The following is a 20120-nucleotide window of genomic DNA, read 5'->3' on the forward strand; positions in this document are numbered from 1 at the left end:
AATCTATCACTCATTTAGCTTTTGAGTTACAAAATTGGCAGATAGTTGCAAAACAATGTGACATCTCTGATTTAGCAAAGTGTGTAAGCTACTTACTCAGGGTATGATTGCTTTCAAGTTGTTTCACAACGTCATTATATCTGAAGTAATCATATACCATCAAAAGCATGAAAACACCAGAACGTTTATTGAGGATGAAACATATATCAAGATCTTTTTTAAAATACTGGCATATTTCAACCAAAGACTTGTAAAAACATAATGCTAAAATTCACATCCATTAAAATAAATAAATCAAAATCAATGTTTTATAACCATTTTGCGTAACTCTAGTAGAACTGTAAATATTTACATTGTGATTATCAGACAATAAGATCAGAGAACTCAAATTGATGTTGACTTAGTAAAACTTTGCCCAAGTCTCCAATGTATATATTATAGCCAATCTCTTCTAGCTCTTCTAGAATGTACATACCAAAAGGATCAAAAGAAGAAAACAAACATCTATATTTTTATTTGTGACTTAGGCCAATAAAAATTGTGTCACTATAAAAAAATTGTAGTATAAACGTTTTGGTTTTAGAAGGCAAGTTGTGTAATATATTGTTTATCTGAAACTGCACTTGGGATTATACCTATGCAATTAAAATTAACATTTCTAAGCCTTCAAACACAAAATCACATTGCTGATAAATATAAACCACAATAGTTTGAACAACTTGAGAGGCCCAGTTTTGTATAGTTCTTTATTTTGTCAATAATAGATAACACATTTTCAATTCAAAGATGAAATTAATTAAAAACAGAAACTGGTTGAAGACGACCTAGTTTTCTAGGGAAGAAGCACCATTACAGAATTGTCTTGATGTAAGCAGAATGTATCTAACAAATGATAGCCTGGTCCTTCTGATTATTATTTTTTATTGCTCTGTTGGACTTAGATGTGATCATCTGAAGATACATATTGATGCTTATGAAAAATGCAAACAGCCAAATGTCCTAATTAACTCCCAATTAATATTGATGAGAAATTCAAAGCATGAACAAAATCTTTGGAATCTGATATTGTGGGAAGCAATTGTGACATTCACTGTGAATTGCGAAGAGAATTACTTAAGGATCAGTCAAACCAATGATCTCCCATGCACGTTCTGTTCCATTCAAGGCTACATTTCCAACACCATTCAAATTTACACTGAGATTGAGGACATTTCATATGCATACATCCACCTAGAAGAAAGTCAACAATGTGTATAAGAAAATCATAGAAGACAGGCAACCATTAGTACAAATGTAAACATAAGCAGATAATAAATTGGTATGTCTGTGGGTATCAGATGGGTTTCACTTCAGATCCTACGTTAATTTATATGTGAAAGGGACAGTGGAGCTCTTTTAATTTTGCAAACTCTTCATTGCTCAGGATAGCTGCCCAGAGTCTCTTAGATGCCATGGGTAGTATAGAAATATGATGAATATATAAATAAAACAACCAACCATTTGTCGATTAATTTATTGAACTATATTTCAAGAATCATTAATCGGAAGGAGGGGAGAATGTAGTTTATGAAATGCTGTGCTTATCCATTCTAAATTCCTTTTCAATTCATTCAAATTAAAGACATATTTCTTCATTACTGCAAATATTTAAATGTGTTTAGAAGGACTAGACATCTTCTAGATATTAACAAAAATGCTTAAAGCACACCGAATGGAAGGTTCATTACTGATAGATCACAAGCCAGCTTAACTTTTGATGATGTGGCAATCCATCTGTATCAGGACTCTGCAACTTACACCTAGATTTTAAATGATGGTTTGGGAAAGTGTCAATCCATATATATCAAGACTGTGAAACCTACACTTACATCTTGAGTAATGATTTTGTGGAGCAGCAATTCATATATATCAAAGTTGTGCAAGCTACCCTTAGATTTTGAATGATGGGTTTTCAGGCTTACCCTTCTAAAATGGGAAGTGTGGCTAGATAAATGCACCATTTATCTGGCCTTCCAGCTTCAACGGTCCTTGGAGGAAGCCAGTTATCTTGACCCCTTCCAGTCGGGCTTCAGACCTGGTTACAGCACAGAAACCGCTTTGGTCGCATTGACCGACGATCTCTGGAGAGCCAGAGATGGAGGCCATGCCTCCATCCTGGTTCTCCTTGACCTCTCGGCGGCTTTCGATACCATCGACCATGGTATCCTTCTGCGACGACTGCGAGAGGTGGGGGTGGCAGGCACTGTTTTGCAGTGGTTCTCCTCCTACCTCTCGGACAGGTCGCAGTCGGTGTTAGTTGGGGGGCAGAGATCGACCCCTAGGCCCCTAACATACGGGGTGCCGCAGGGTTCGGTCTTATCCCCCCTACTATTTAACATCTACATGAAACCGCTGGGTGAGATCATTCGGAGGCACGGGTTAAGATACCACCAATACGCGGACGATACTCAGTTGTATCTGTCCGCCCCGTGCCAACTCAATGAAGCGGTGGACGTGGTGAACCGGGGTCTTGAAGCCGTTAGGGACTGGATGAGGGCTAACAAGCTTGTACTCAACCCGGAGAAGACCGAGTGGCTGTTGTGTTTCCCTCCCAAAGATTCGACCAGTGTTCCATCGCTCAGGCTGGGGGGTCAAATTTTATACCCCTCAGAGAGGGTTCGCAACTTGGGAGTCCTCCTGGATCCACAGCTGACTTTCGACCACCATCTGACGGCTGTGACCAGGGGGGCATTTGCCCAGGTTCGCCTGGTACACCAGTTGCGCCCCTACCTGAACCGGGAGGCTCTCACAACAGTCACTCGGGCCCTTGTGACCTCTAGGCTGGAATACTGCAATGTGCTCTACATGGGGCTGCCCTTGAAGAGCATCCGGCGACTTCAGCTAGTCCAGAACGCGGCCGCGCGAGTGATTGTGGGCGCACCTCGGTTCGCCCACATAACACCTATCTTCCGCGAGCTGCGCTGGCTATCTGTTGATCTCCGGGTGCGCTTCAAGGTGCTACTCACCACCTTTAAAGCCCTCCATGGTAGTGGATCTGCGTACTTGAGAGACCGCCTCCTGCCAATTACCTCCCTGCGACCTATAAGATCACATAGATTGGGCCTCCTCCGAATACCATCCGCCAGTCAGTGCCGACTGGCAACTACACGGAGGAGGGCCTTTTCAGTAGCAGCTCCGACCCTCTGGAACGATCTCCCCGTGGAGATTCGTACCCTCACCACCGTCCAGACCTTCCGCACAGCCCTCAAGACCTGGCTATCCCGTCAGGCCTGGGGATAAGATCACAATCTGTCCCCACCCGAATGAAGAATGAATGTTGAGTACTATTTTAACTCTTATGTATTGTTTTATGTTTATTGTTTATACCCCCCTCCCTATTTTATGTAAGCCGCCCTGAGTCCCCGCGGGGAAAAGGGCGGCCTATAAATATTAATAAAATACTAAAATACTAAATACCATATGATTTGATTTATATTTAAAAGGCTTCAAATTATATAAGTGTAATTAATATGAATCTTCTACAATTTAATTATACTGTATTTTCTTCCAGTCACATTTATAATTATAATATGGAAGTAGTAGAATTATACTCAAAGTTTTGAGGGGCCATAAATAGTTCTCAGGTTATGGACCATTGAATAAAACCTGTTATAAGAAGCCATGGAAATATGCATAGGCAACTCTGAAATGTGTAATCAATGGAAATGGATCACATAGGCTCTGCAAAGGACAAATAGGAAATTTTCTTGTTATTGAGAAAGCTATATTGATCATGTAGATCACTAAAATAAGGCTTTTTCAGTACATGGACAAAATGTGTTGCTCAACACATATAAATAAGAACGTAGGAAATTACTAATTCCATAATTTTAGGTCCCAATCCAAGGTCCTGGCTTTTACTTATCCTTTCACTTAACTAGTTGAACTTTTTCTAGCAGCTATGTAATTCCCAAGATATATTATTAGCTTTCTTCATGAAGTCCTTTTCATGTGCAGATTATTTCCGATGTTGAGAAAGGACCTGCCATTTTTCAGTCAGTATAGTACGAAAGTATTGGACAGCCTCTGCTCCCTGCTTGGATACTCTATTCAGAGCATGGCTGTTTCTAATTGTGTGCTAACTAAAGAAGCATAATATTATCAAGACATCTAGGTACCAACCATTTGCCATTGTTTCATGGCTCAAAATAAAATATCCTAAGAAAGCTAGGTATAAAACTGTGCCAAGTTTCTTCTCATAAAATATATATGAAATTGCAGTAATTTAAGGCAGCGGTCCTCACCTTTTGGGCACTAATGATCAGTTTTGTGCATAGAAGTTTTTCTGTGGAATGAAGGGGGTATGGTTTCGCATGCTGCCTGCATCCCAAGGATGGGGCTTTGTGTGGCCTGGTTTCTGGCATGTTGCGGAAACCCTGTGTTTCTCAATGAGCAATGACCTAGAAATACTATTAGTAAATAGATATACTTTTTTCCATCTGATATGAGCACATTAATTAAGGTCTATACAGTTGAAATTATTATTTCAATACAGGATGACACAACTCTGACAAGATAGTAATCACAAGTAAGCCTAATATAACTACCATTCCTCTCTAGCAGCAACAAGAATCAGAGCACCAAAGAAAAGTGAAGCAGTGTGGCACCTAAATCCAAATCAAATTATATTCTACTGAGTAGGAATTATAGACATTGAAATCCAACACATCTGCAGGGTAGTGAGTTTGGAAAGTAAATTCAAAAGTAAATTATCCTGTGAGTTCTGCCTTGTTCTCCTTTTACCCTAAAAGGTAAAGATAAAGCTTCTCCTTGCACATATGTGCTAGTCGTTCCTGACTCTAGGGGGCGGTGCTCATCTCTGTTTCAAAGCCGAAGAGCCAGCGCTGTCTCCATGGTTATGTGGCTGGCATGGCTAAATGCCAAAGGCGCACAGAACGCTGTTGCCTTCCCACCAAAGGTGGTTCCTATTTTTCTACTTGCATTTTTACATGCTTTTGAACTGCTAGGTTGGCAGAAGCTGAGACAAGTAACGGGAACTCACTCCGTTACGCGTAACTAGAGATTTGAACCACCAAACTGCCGACCTTTCTAGTCAACAAGCTCAGGGTCTTAGCCACTGAGCCACTGCGTCCAACTTTTATTCTAATCTTCTGCAAATTTTAGTTACATGTGCTTTATTTTTTTATTTTTAAGAGTTTCTGAAGGATAATTTTGTATGTTCATTTCCTACAGTGACTGAAAATTGTAATTTTGTTTCATGATGTTGAAATGGCATTTTTGGTCATAGTGAATGATCAGAATTTATTTTCTAGAAAGTTAATAGTTTTATTCATGTCCGAAAGGTGCTTTTTCAAGCAACTGGGCAGTTCTGTTTTTCTTTGAAGACATTTCACCTTTAATCCAAGAAGCTTCTTCAGCTCTTCAAGTGAAGCTTCTTGGATGACAAGCGAAATGTCTTCAAAGAAAAACAAGAAAGTCCAGTTGCCTCTTGAAAAAAACACCTTTGGGACAACCATGACTTGGATGACCAAGAATCTCCTTAGACAGTTTTATTCATGGTTTTGAATGTTAAATCACATAACACTTACGTTTGCAATCAATTCTAAAGCAATAAAAATTATAACCATGCTAGGTTACATTTGATATATTGGAGTGCTTTGCAATATTGTTTTAAAATCTGCCTATGGGAAGTGTGAAATATCTTTCAGGAAACTCACCGTCCTTTTCTACAGGAACATGGCATTTAGGGCACGGCTTTGTTGTTGTTTTTATTGTTTCTTTGGATGCATCTTCCCAACGAGCTTTCATGGCAGCATGCTCATCAATTTCAAATCCCTGCCAAGGGAGAAGAAAACACGAACTATGGATAAGTTACACAAATCACAACATGTGACCAGATTGTACTTTTTTTGCATATGATAATTGGGAGTAGTTGTATACCAACAGCTGAAAGTTTATTCTTAGTAGATGAAAGTAGTCCTTGACTTACAACCGTTCACTTAGTGACTGTTCATAGTTACAGCAGCACTGAAAAAAGTGACAGGACTGTTGTTCACACTTACAACCACTCTCCCCATGGTTCTGTGTTCAAAATTTAGGTGCTTTGGCAACTTACTCATATCTATGATGGTTGCAGTGTCCTGCAGTTATGTGATCCTCTTTTGCGACCTTCTGACAAGCAAAATCAATGGGGAAGCCAAGTTCACTTAACAAGGAGGTTACTAACTTAACAACTGCAGTGATTCATTTAACAATTGTGGCAAGAAAGGTCATAAAACGGGAAAAACCACTTAACAAATGTCTCAATTAGCAACAGAAATGTTGGGCTGAATTGTGGTGATACATTGAGCTGAAGCCAAAATGGAGGCCGGTGGCACCGCACATGTCATTCCAGAGCCCATTTCTCAGCTGCAGAGGGCTTTCCAGAAGGCTCTGACAGCGAAATGGAGGCAGGGGTGATGCGTATGAGTGGCAGCAAGCAGCCGCAGAAGAAGTGGGCCACAGAAGAAGATGAGGCAGGTGTCAGGGTGTACGAGGCCTGGTAAATAGGGCAGCTCCACCCTCCACCCCTATGTCCACCCTAGCTTTTTTTTTTTTACTTGTGTGCCTTGCCACACCACTGCACCACGGGTGTGGGCAGGGTTTTAATTAGGGTTAAATTTGGGGGTAGAACTTAATTTGAGTGCATGCGTTCAAAACATGATAGGGCTTCTTTTCAGGGTGGATCTTATTTTAGGAGAAACAGTATATATGTATGTATGTGTGTATGTATATGTATGTATATATACACACATACTCACATATATATATATATATACACACACACACTTTTGAAAGTGGGCATCAGAATTTCATTTTTAATGTGTGCCAATGTGTACACAGAAAAAGCGACAATAGTTTATCTTAACTTACTTGCCTTCATTCATGGTACCTGTTTATCTATTTGCCTGCTTTCAACTACTATGTGTGCAAGAGCTGGGGCAAGACCCCGTTGCACACTGCAGAGGTCACAAACACAGATTGTCACCTCTCCAAGTGACGAGATTAGTGTCTTTAACCACCGAGCCATCATGCTCCTTTTATTATACCTTCACAAAAAGATGAAACAGTCAGAAGCCATTAGTATTATTTCTGCACATTGAACACCCTTTATTTTTGGGTTTTGAAGCTGAAATCACTTGTGGTTGTGCAGTATTATTTTATCAAAGCCATTTTTTTCAAGAATACAAAGAGTAAACTCATTGTTGCTAGTATCTCTACTGGCTTGTTTTGGGAAACAGCGTCACAAAATCCCACACTAAAGCCAAATTCTGTCATTGTTGTTACTAGGCACACAAAGTCTATATTATTATAGAAAATAGCTACCTAGGCAAAAAAGGGACCAGATTTTATAAGACATAAACAGTAGTTCACAACCTGCATGAAACTAAGATTCAACCAAATGATAATGCTTCTTAATAATTTTCTCACCATCTTCCGGGGGGAGGAGGGGGAGGAAGTATTGCAGGCCTAAAGTTAGGAATCTGCAAAGGGTTTTATGCACACACTGCTTTATGCATGAAAAGCTATCTTTGGGAACTCTGTGCCCAAACTGAAACAAGATGAAAAACACTAGGGGGTTTCTGGAAGCCTGGCATTCTGACAAATTAGCCATCAATAGACATATAGACATTAACAATACCTATAGACCAGTGTTTCTCAATCATGGCGACTTTAAGTTCTGTGGACTTCAACTCCCAGAATCCCCCAGCCAGCACAGATGAACTTAAAGTTGCCAAGGTTGAGAAACACTGCTATAGACTTATGCAAAAGAGTCAATCAACCAGCCCAAAAGAAACAAAAAGACCCAAATACCTCTCAGTCTCCATCAGCAAACGAAACCCAGATCAGTATAGATTAATTCAAGGTTAACATCAGGCCAACAATCAAGTAAGCAATACCCCAATCAAGAAATTGCCAAAGAGGTAACAGTAAACAGTCCAACCAAAGAATCTCTAAGACCATCCCCACCAACACTGCCAAGGCAAGCTACAAGAATATAAACTGACAGCAAACCACACTTCTTACTAGCACTGATAATGTTACCTAGTTTGGTAATTAAACATCTGCAAGAAAACAAGCAAGCTCAGAGAACACTAAAGACCCCATATGGTACACGTCTAAAGATATGTGACCCCGTATGCAGAATGAAAGAAGGATATTTTACCCCAGATGTGAACCAAGGTGCAATTATTCTGGACAGAAGCAGTGTGAATGTCTGGGGATTGGGAGAAGGGGAAGCAGCAAAAAGAACATTATTAGTTAGGGGATGCCGATGGAATTTTCCAAAATCATGCAATGTCCCTCTGGATTTCAGATAAGGCAGCCCCTGCGCATGCAATTATGTGCTGGAGGGCTTGTTCAGCAGAAAATGTTCAGATGGTTCTGAAGGCTGCATGGAGAAAAAGGACAGGTTGCCAACCAATGTGCATTTGCCTACATATACATTTCACAGAACGGAATGAGACTTCTGGATTGGTATGGAGTAAATTACACTGTAATCTGACAATTTACTTTAGGAGTTTAACCAGCTTCACCATTTCTGGATTTTCAGTTCGTTCTACTCATCTCTTAAGAAACTATACTTAGAATAACTTCATTAATGTTCATCAGCTATTCTCAATTGGAAGTATATCCTAAGGGCACGTTATGAATTCTCCCAGGAACGTCCACGAATGAGAAGAACCTCTAGGAATGTGGTTTGTTCCTTGAGAACATCTTTGCTGCTTTCCCCTGCTCTTGATTGTTTATCTGGTGCTGTTTTTTTGCTTATCTCGGTTGCTAAGGAGGAAGTGCTCTATGCTGTTTGCTTTCTTCCTGTGGTTTTGGCTATGCCATTTGAATGGGAGGCAGGTGTAGGTTATCTCTAGGTGATGGCTGAGTTATCAGAACATCAACATGATAGGCCTTTGAAATGATAAATTTTATACACAAATTATGTTGATTATTTAGTTTGTGTTTAACTGGGTGTGCCGCCCAGAGTCACGTGCAAGAGAGATGGGCAGCTATATAAATTCAATATCTGCCTACCTACCTATATGCATACATATGTGCCTTGAAAACAATATGACAATATGTGCTGGAAAAGGAATTTTGCATTGCTTATGCGGTTACTTTTTCAAAGACAACTCTGGGCTTGTGGGATGCACCAAATTAACAATGTCTTTAAAATCCTATTGATGAATAGAAAGCTCCCCCCGCTCCCACCCCTCAAATCATGTGGATGATTAACATGTAATTTTGGACTTTGTAAAATATTCAGGATTAATTCACAGATTATAAAAAAATCATTGGCCGATTTCAGAAAGGGTTTCCCGTACTTTTTTCCAGTAGCATAGTGCCACCATGTGCAAAATATGAAGACTGCATGAAGTGAAAGAAAGGGCATAGGCATAATAAAATAACTGGAGGACAGAGAAGGTTACTGAGTGGCTGCATCAATATGTTCCTATAATTGGACATAGGCAAGATTGCCATGCAGATATATTAAATTTAGAGCAATTGTAGGATGAGGAAATATTTTTCTCCAACCCAAATAGCTCTGAGTTTGATTTGGAACTTATACAGTAGAATTTGATTTCAATCCAAGTACCATCACAGGCCTCAGATAACATGAAATTGAAAAGTGGGTGGCCTCATTAAGCTTCCTTGTACTTGCCTAGTGCAAAGGCTTGTAGTTTACCAGCAGGTGATGAGCAATGAAGAGTCTATATTCAGAATCTGTATTCTGTACTCAGTTTCTGTAAAACTGTTGACTTTGGACCAATTTAATGTAATTTTGTACAGCTAGTCCTCAAGTTATGCCCACTATTGAGCCCAATATTAATGTTGCTAGGTGAAACATTTGTTAAGTGAGTTTTGTCCCATTTTGTGACTTTTCTTGCCACTGTTGTTAAGTGAATCACTGCATCTGTTAAATTAGTTACATGGTTGTTAAGTGAATCTGGAGTTCCCATTGACTTTGCTTGTCAGAAGTGTCACAATTGCTCATCACATGAGCCCAGGACACTGCAACCATCATAAATAAATATGAATCAGTTGCCAAGCAGCTGAGTTTTGATCATATGACCTGCTATGGTTGTGTGAAAAATGGTCATAAGACACATTTTCAGTGTTGTTGTAACTTTGAACAGTCACTAAATGAACTGTCGTAAGTCGAGGACTACTTGTATTTCCAGAACTCTGAGGCAGGATGTTTGAACTGTGTTAGTGGCTGACCAGGTTAATCACCTTGTGCAATTTAGAGCCGAGGTGGCGCAGTGGTTAAATGCAGCACTGCAGGCTACTGCTAGATCAGCAGTTCAGCGGTTCAAATCTCACCGGCTCAGGGTTGACTCAGCCTTCCATCCTTCCGAGGTGGGTAAAATGAGGACCCGGATTGTTGGGGGCAATATGCTGACTCTCTGTAAACCGCTTAGAGAGGGCTGAAAGCCCTATGAAGCGGTATATAAGTCTACTGCTATTTTAATCAATCTTAGTTTTTACAACAAAACCACAGCTCCTTGATCTACTTCCCCAAAAAAGCCCATGCAGAGACAAGCTTGATATTAAAACTGTTTTTTACCTCAAGACAGCTGGGGGAATGTGCTTGTAAAAATAAGATTCTGTGCAGTTTACTTAGATGGAGATGTGCTCTAGGGATCCAAATTTATATCTAAATTATAATATTGAACAAAGCATCACTGAAGCTTCTGGTTGCATTTCAATGGGATTCACTTAAATGATGATGCAGATCAAGCTAAAAATGTATGTGATTATTTTCTGTCAATACATTGGGAAATATCAATATACAAACTGTCACCCACTGTTTGAAAAACTACACTGTCCCAATACCCCTCTTTATCTTTACCACCCAAATTGTGACTTTCAGGAGGTTTGGGCACATGTGCTGTGCTGGGGTTGTTTTATCAGGTTCTTTAGTTTCAGACAGATGCTTAATTAGGTCCCAGAAGAACTCTCTCTCTGTGACTTACCCATAAAGTCTCTCTCCTCTTGTAAAGAAGCAATAGGAGTCCTGTAATGTACTGAGCAGCTTAGCCATTGGTCCATCCTCCCCCCCGCACAAGAGATATACCTAGGTGCCTGTTTAGTGTCAGGTTGGGTTTGCCAATGTGTGCCTGAGAGATGACTACCTTTTCCACCTCCCATGAGGCTTTATGGCTGCCTGGCATTAGTTTTTTAACAAGTCTCTCGGGAATCAAATCAATAAATAAGCAAGCACTGGCTCCCCTATTATCTTTTTAATTAAAAAAATATCGCTCTGGGCCCCATTAAGCCCCCTTGGCGCCAGGAACTGATAGCTAACAAGAGGGCAACAGAAATCCAATGATAAAAATATAACTTTGCTTGTCAGTGACCAAGAAAAAAAAAGATAAAAAAAATAACAAGATGGAAAGAACGTTTGTCAAATGTACCCCTACATTTATCTCTTAAAAAACAACAACAACCCTTAACAAGAATTTTACTGTTGTGGGTCCCAACTGAAAGAGCTTTCTGAAATTTGGATTGTATATACCCATGATGTGAACTTATGGCACACGTGGCAAAGGTGGCACACAGAGCCCTCTCTGTGGGCACTTGTGCCGTCGCCAGCTCCTCTTCTGGTTTCCAGCCAGTTGGTCTTCATGGGAGCTGGAGCACCATGAAATAGCCTGAAAACAGTCTAAAAATTACCCGGAAAACAGCCAAAAAAAGAGGCGATTTTACAGGCCATTTTTGGCCCCAAAACGGCCTGAAAAACTGCCCAGAAAATGGCCTAAAAATGGCCCGAAAAATGGCCTGAGAACAGCTTGAAAAACAGCCAAAAACCAGGCATGTGCGCATCAGCCAGCTGGTCTTCAGATTTCCAGTGCTCTGGTGTGCACACATCCGCACTTGCACGTGAATGCACGCACTTCTGGTTTGGGCACTCAGTACCGAAAAGGTTCATCATCACTGGTAAATACCAAAGTTTAATTTCATAACCTTTTTCCTGCTATTGAGCCAATCAATTTCAATATGCATAATGTAATTGTACAGCAGGGCATTTCTATGACCAGGTCTAATTAGCATAAGACAAGCCATATTTTAATGCGGACAGATGCTCATGTGTATCCTTATCTCATATTGCAATGGGTCATTTTGCCTCATCTGCTGCGCTCATCATTTATCCAGTACTGATGAAGCTCCCCCAAGGAGAGATCATGCTTCCATGCTGGTAGAATTTTGAAGTTAGGATCGAGGGGAAAGACAGCATAGGGAAAGTGTGGTAGGGCTGCAGTAATTTCAGAATGATTTGGCTTAAAAGATGGCAGAGTTCACTTAATCAATTTTCCCCTTGCCTTTCCCTTCTTAGGGTGATTAGCATAGCTAGGACAAGGCAACATTGGAAATACAATACTAAAAGCATTAATATGTTATATGCTTGTCCAAATATAATTAGAAAGGATTGTTTACTATAATTAGAAGCTGAATTCTCCTTTTCCTTTGTCAAAAGGAACTCATGAACTATGGATAGTATAAATCGGCTATATTTCCATCTCTCAAAATCAACCATGTCTCATATATGCCTCTCCGGTCTTGATCTGTTTCACCCAGAAAACTGATGATAGCTAAAGGATCAGCATCCAAGGACACTTGGATGCTGATTTGCTTAATGAATAATATGGTTTTAGTTTGGATCCTGGCATTCTCTAGGAATCTAGCAATTATGTGCAGCCCTGTGTTAAAGTCCAAGAATTAACTTGATAAGAAGTAGGGTTCTCAACTCAATTATTTCTTCATTTCAGCATGATTGTTTCAAGAAATAAAAGAAAATTTCCCAGTATGAAACATAAAAGTGCACTTTAGGAACTTCTCTTTGTTTATGTTTGAAATATAAATTGGTTGGCTGGTTGGCTTTTAAAATAATCTTTATGTTATCTTGACCTAAATTAAAATAAATTTGCTCAGTGTGGCATTTCTCTTTATGGAGTGAACAGAACTCTGAATTATGGTGACTATTAGAGATAATGATCAGTTCGATCCTTGTTTATATCTAAAAGCATCCCTTTTAAAATCTCCAAACATTAAAATATTCCTTGCAGTGAGGTAATTGAAAGTTGATGAACAACAGCAAATTTGGGGCTGGGAGGGGGGGGCTCTATCAGATATTAGTATTAAAAAGAACCAAAAGCCAGTTAAAGAGATGTTTTCTGCACCACAAAATTTCTTTAATCCCTCCCTTTATAATTTATCTCATTCTGTGCATAGTGTTTTGCAAATGTGCGCATTTTGGTTTGCATGTGTTATTTCAAGAAATGAAAAAAAAAATCTTTCCAGTTTGCTTATTTGTTTCAAAATAACACTGTGCAGCTCTTTGGATTCAGTTCCAAAAAGTGATTTAGACTATAGATACAGCAGCTTTAAACAGTAGCAAATGGGTGTTATATTTGTGCCTCTGCATATTCCAAAGTTTGTTTTGGGGATCTAATCTGAACCATTGCACACCTCTATCAGAAAGTACAAATTTAAATACCTTAAAATAAAAATCAAATTACTTTCTCCCCATCAGTTTTTATAATCTTCATAATGCAGATTACATTTGTGCTTGCTGCTCACTGTGCTGATTTTTGCATTGGTAGGATGTAGGATGAAGAATTAACACTGGGCTATAAAGAGGAAGAACGTGGAAAAAAGTACATCAAGCATAAACTTTCATCCTTCTCTATAGGAAAGGTTTATGGAAGTCCCATCAGTCATTTTCTCAAAAATCTGAATACCATTGTAGTAAAGATAAAAAAGCCTCATTTTCTGAGCAGACATCTGTCTGTAATAAGTTGGAAATCCCATGTAAGTTTCAAAGTCTAAATAACTACTTCTGAGTTGCACCTATGATATGTATAGCAATAGCACTTAAGACTTATACACTGCTTCATAGTACTTTACAGGCCTAAGTGGTTTACAGAGTCATCATATTGCCCCCAACAATCTGGGTACCAAACTTGGAAGGCTGGAAGGCCAAGTCAACCTTGGGCCGGTCCGAAACAAACTCCTGGCAGTCAGCAGAATTAGCCTGCAGTACTGCATTCTAACCACTGCACCACCAGGGCTCTGGAAAGAGCTAATAACTAACAGTAGGACTTCTGAAGGGGAAACAGATGTTTACTGCTGGATCTTCTTCCTTTCTGTCCACAAGAGGTTTCCCACCAAGGCCCTGATTATCATTGTTCTTGATTATCAAACCCCCCTCTAGTTAATTTTCTGAGATCCTATGGATGTGGATACAGTATATGTACCATTTGAGCTGTGGCTCCTGGACTTTTGAAGAAGCTATGGCATTCCCCTTCATGGTATTCTTCTTTACATTCACGGCAGAACGCAAACTGAAAAGAGAAAAACAAACAAACATTAGTGTTAGTGCCTCAGTCCGTCCCTGGAGGAAACGGCTTCTCCAGGGCGGCACCTGGGCACAACAATATCACGTGGGGTCACCCACGAAGCTAATCCTAGAAAGAACTTGAGGGCACGATCTCTCTGGGTGAATGACAACTTTATTATGTAGCAAAGCTGAATATATAAACTTTCATACGCAAATTAGGTTTTCAAACATTGCAAATGTCATTGGTTACAAATTATGCATCTGGACCAATAATAGAATTGATAACTGCGCGTTTCCTAAGTTTCATGTGTACGCCCTAGTTTAGCTGTTTTCAAGCAAGTACAAAACAAGCAAATTCTATAGGTATCAAGAACAATTTGTGGTGGGCTACATCCGTCCTGTGTGGCTAGATGTGCAGACTTTGCAAGTCCTATCTAGCTACCTGTTTAAACCATTTCCTATAGAAGATTTTGCTGCCAGTTACGGCCTAGCAAAAAGGCCTGCTAACAGACAATGAAAGCATGAAAGAAAAGACATTCTCAGAGCATAGCAACACATTAGGAATCAAGGGGAGATATGACAGCCAAAGCATTTTCAGATGATCCACCATTCTTCTTATCACATTAAATTCTCATAATTTCTTTTTTATCATCCATCTGATCACATAGCCTGCTCATTAATACAACTGATTTACGTACTTTCCTCCCAATGAAAAAAGTTATTATATATCTTTTCCTTTTACACATGGAAGCACTGAGGTTTACCTGTATAACACAAAACAACTTATAAACCTTTTGGGGGAGGGAAGTATTTGAAAAGTCAGAACTATAACCAGTTTCCTAGGGTGAGTTTCTTAGATTCACATCATTAGAAAATCGTGGCAGGGGGCAAACTTTATCTTGGCACACAGAAGTTCTCCCAAAACATTTCCCTAATTATTGTATCTTAGAATTTTGGAAACACTGGAGAATAGAGGAGACTGCATTTCACATGAAGATTCTTCTAAAGCCATGGGTCTAAAACATCTGACAATAAATGTTGCACTTAGCTAATAATAGGGACAGCTAAAAAATAGATGAGATTCTAGCAATACAGAATTCCTATAATGATTCTCTAAACAAGTAATCACTGACTCCTTCAGGATAAACATATCCACACTGCTGTCTTTCATTCATTTCAAGCACTAAGGAAATCAGAAGATCCAGGAAGTTTGTTTGTTTGTTTGTTTATTAAATTTATTGGCTGCCCATCTTACCATAGGGCTGTGATGGTGAACCTATGGCACGTGTGCCAGAGGTGGCACACAGCGCCATCTCTGTGCCCCAGTTCAGCTCCTCCGCGCATGCGTGCACATCCCCCACCAGCCAGCTGGTCTTTGGGTCTCTGCTGTGTGTGCAAGGGGGTGGGCACATGCTTGGGGCCGACATGCATGTGTGGGAGGGCACATATGCAGGGGCTGGGTGTGCATTGCATTTTGGGGATTTGGGTGCGTATGCGCTTTGGGAACTTGGTCCAGAAAAGGTTAGCCCTCCCTGCCAAAGGGTATCTCTGGGTGGCTTATAGTTACATAAACAATTAAAACATAAAAAGTAAAATCCGACATTAAAACCTAAGGACATGTGGAGTCGGTAGGGATGGAATTGTGGGAGATGGGATCATTTATTGCTCAATCAATCATCTTCATTGTGTTGTTCCCCCCACTGGGACCCCAAGCCAACTGTCATAGTCACATCTTCAGGCCCTTACAAAAAGATAGGAGGATTGGGGCCAACCTCACATTGGTGGCAGAACGTTGCAGAGGACAGGAGGAACAGCAGAGAAGGCTCTCCTCCTGGAGCCCCTGGGGGAATAATTGGGCTAATGGGACCCAGAGCATGCCTCCTCTGCCGGCATGAGTAGCATGGGTACAATCCCAGTAGGGTGACACGGTCCGTCACGTAACCTGGACCCGTGCCATGAAGGGATTTAAAGGTGATTAAATGAAAGCACTGAACTACAAGAATATGAACTACTAGTGGCCAAACCAAACTGGTGGCAGGTAAGAGTAAAAGGAATTCAAGATGGGTGGGGCTTAGATCTTTTGTGGATGCAAAGGGACTCATGAGTGATGATGACCTTAACCCTCCTTCAAACTCAGCCTGGTTATCTCCTACAATTCAATTAGGATTATTCATTAGTTATTATTCATCATTCATTCACCTGCCCCATTTTCTAATGTCTGCCAACAGCAACAATGTGTTGTCAAAGATGGAGAGCCAGTTTATTTTTTCCTCTATCAGTCGGCAACTTTCATTTTAAAACCACTTAGTAAAATTGCAGATGATGGCTCTAAATAAACAGAACTATCTAAAAATTACCCTACTTCTTTGTAAGACAGAAATCCGCCTTGACATGGAACTATGATCCCTGCACTGTCGTTTCCCAATTATAATTATCCTTGTTGTCCAGAGAAAATAAAAAAACAAATAAAGAGAAATATCAATTAAAGTATTCTTCTGGCCATTCTCAAGTACACCATCTTGTCCCACCACGAGAATACTGAAATATTTTTTTTTTAAACTCTTTGCTACAGTGACAAGCCGAGCTGATGAAATACGTCTGATGTTTTGATACAGTGTTGGCTCTTGCATATAATGAATAGACATATCAGCCCAACTTGACACTAAAATGTTTATCTGCCTCATGTCACATCTTTGCAGTTCCGTTTTGCACTCTGTCATGCTCCTGTTGTCATTTTAAGTACCGTATGAAATCACAATTCATTGCAGTGCTGCAAAAAAGACGATGCTTGTGCACAGTGAAAAAGGACAACCTGCTGACAATCCTTTGCCTGGAGTGGCTGAAAAGTTGAGGCCCAACTACCTGAGTGCAATGCATTTTGCAATGTTGTGCCCTTTTGAAAGATTTGAGCGGTAAATTTTCTAGTACAGAGGTTAGTCTTGTTAAGAACTTTTGAGTTGCAAACTTTGTTTGTTCACTGAGATGAACAAACCTGTCCACAACTCCAATCCAGAAGATCCTGGAAGTCAGGAGAAAACAGGAAAGGGTGAGTTCCTGGCATTCCAGAGGTGGTATTCAGCAGGTTCTGACCAGTTGTGGAAAACCGGTAGCGGAAATTTTGAGTAGTTCGGAGAACCGGTACATACCACCTCTGACTGGTCCTGTCCCCATCTATTCTCTGCCTCCTGAGTCCCAGCTGATTGGGAAGGAATGGGGATTTTGCAGTAGTCTTCCCCTGGAGTGGGCAGGCAATGGAAATTTTACAGTTTCCTTCCCCTGGAGTCAGGTGGAAATGCAGATGTTACATGATCCTTCCCCTGCCATGCCCAAGTCATGCCCACAGAACCGGTAGTATTTTTTTTTTTGTGGCATTCCACTTATATAAGGAGTACTGGTAGTGCAGTGGTTAATGTGAGGTATTGCAGGCTAACTCTGCCCACAGCCTGTAGTTCGATGGGGCTCAAAGTTGACTCAGCCTTCCATCCTTCCGAGGTCAGTAAAATGAGGACCCACATTGTTGTCCTATGTTGCAAATAAAGCTTCTACATTGTAAACCGCCCAGAGGATGCTGTAAAGCACTATGGGGCAGTATATAAAGCTAAATGCTAAATGCTATTGCTAACCCTTTCCCATTTTCTCATGACTTCCACTTGTATACTGTCCTCAGAGCCGCTCACAGACCGTAAGGTAAGGACTGTACTGTGCATGGGTTTTTTTTTTTGCTTATCAGAATTGCGAACAAAATCCTTTTGGAATATAACTTGTTCATAAGTAGAGCCTTCTCTGTAGATATGACATGTTGAAGAAATGAAACCATCTTTCCTATTTAAATTCATAGCAGTTAAGCCAGGGCACGTCCACCAACACTCTTTTTAATGGGCCACAATCCTCCTCTGGAGAAGTTGAGGTTTTCTTTTATAGATTTTATTTTTGAAAATGGAGGAATTAAGGAGAGAAGCATTGTCCTTTTGCCCCTTGATTTCTAATAATAAACTCAGACTTCCGTCCCACAACCTTATTACACACCTTTGCTTTCGTACTTCTCCTAACTCACCAAATCTCATAGGATGGCCAATGAAGTTAGTTTTCATTGAGCCTTCTTTTTATTTTACAACATGCCTTTTTTTCTTCTTTCTCTAACTGGACAAATTAATCCATAAGAAAAGATTTCGTATATTCTCTTCTATTGGTTTTAATATGTACACAGTGTCCTGTTTCTTTGCTTATTATGTTCTTTTTTGCCATTGCATAATCCAAAGCAAACTGACATTTATTCTATCTAGAAGGTCATTAGGTTACTTCCCTATGCAAAATGTGAACAAATTAAAAATCAAGTATTAAGAAAATATACTGAATGAGAAACAGTAGTAAATAAATTTAAGGTTTACGCAGGTTTTCTATTCTGCAAATATGGTAGCTGTGGTTCAACTTCTGAGGCAAGACATTCAGTTATGGTAAGCAGATCTAAAGACAATATAATTTACCACAAATCACGTGGCTCTATTTCCAAAATTATATAATGCTACTTATATCTGCTCAAGTCATTGCACTTCCTTTATTTTCTACCATGTTGAATCTCCTCTACACAACTCCTGGACTGCACAACTGAACTTGCAGTGATAATGCAATTTTCCAGATATGGGGTGATTGATATAAGAGAACATAGTTCCATTAGCAGATCTCATTCTACGGAGTGTATTTTAAGTATTACCAATATTACTTTGTCATTCTCTGTTCAGAGTCATGTACGTATATGAGATGGGAAGACATATAAATTGATTGATTGAAATAAAATAAGTCACTTACCAAGCCAAGAGACCACTATGAAAAGAATCCTTAGAAGTCCTTAGGTCATATAGGTACTGTATATACTCGAGTATAAGCCTAGTTTTTCAGCCCACTTTTTGGGCTGAAAAAAGCCGCCTCGGCTTATACTCGAGTCAGTGAAAAATTTGCCCGAAATGGAGGAGAAAAAGGGGCGGGGCCATGCCGCTGGGTGACACTCGTGAATGGCCCAGTGCCCCTGTGAGTTTCCCCTCCCTCTGTGTCAGTTTGCCGCGCAGCGCGCACCGCACCATCCCCCCTCCTCACGTTCTAATGCAATGCAGGGCTGTCTTACGATTCCCCTTCCTCCCCCTCCTGCCGCTCTGCAACGATGTCCCACCTCCTCCTTGTTATGGCAAGCAGCCACATAGCGATGTCCCACCTCCTCTGGTACAGTGATCCAATGATAGGAATCACTGTGCCGTGTGTCATAGGAGGCGGGACATCGCTCCCGCGGCTGCACGGGACATCATCATCACAGCGGGACGTCAGCATCATGAGGTGAGTGAAGTATTTCATTGAATACACCGCTAGTTTACTGTTTTTCTTTGAAATAAATATTCAAAAACATTATTGGTATCTATTTTTATTTTTGAAATTTACCGGTAGCTGCTGCATTTCCCACCCTAGGCTTATACTCGAGTCAATAACTTTTCCAGTTTTTTGTGGTAAAATTAGGTGCCTCGGCTTATATTCGGGTCGGCCTATACTCGAGTATATACGGTAGTCCTCAACTTAAGACCACACTTAGGACCAAAATTTCAATTGTTAGGCAAGGCATGGTTGTTGAATGAATAGGGCAGCTGTTAAACAAACTACATGGTTCTTAAGTGAATCTGGCTTCCCCCATTGATTTTACTTATTGGAAATTGGCTGAGAAGGTTGCATGGTGATTATATGACCTTGGGATACTGCAACC

The 20120-nt window shown here is 40.2% G+C and overlaps 1 protein-coding gene across 1 annotated transcript in view; it reads right to left on the reverse strand.

Annotated features, from left to right (window-relative positions):
- Positions 1-232: 232 nt before the first annotated feature.
- PRKN (parkin RBR E3 ubiquitin protein ligase) overlaps positions 233-20120 on the reverse strand; it is a 774293-nt gene continuing 754405 nt past the window's right edge. Inside the window, 3 exon segments of the mRNA XM_032215517.1 lie at positions 233-1230; positions 5718-5835; positions 14295-14381. Of these exon segments, the coding sequence (XP_032071408.1) occupies positions 1121-1230; positions 5718-5835; positions 14295-14381 (315 nt within the window). The 3' untranslated portion in view covers positions 233-1120.

This window comes from Thamnophis elegans, chromosome 4, assembly GCF_009769535.1.
Source record: "Thamnophis elegans isolate rThaEle1 chromosome 4, rThaEle1.pri, whole genome shotgun sequence".
NCBI classification, from domain to species: Eukaryota; Metazoa; Chordata; class Lepidosauria; order Squamata; family Colubridae; genus Thamnophis; species Thamnophis elegans.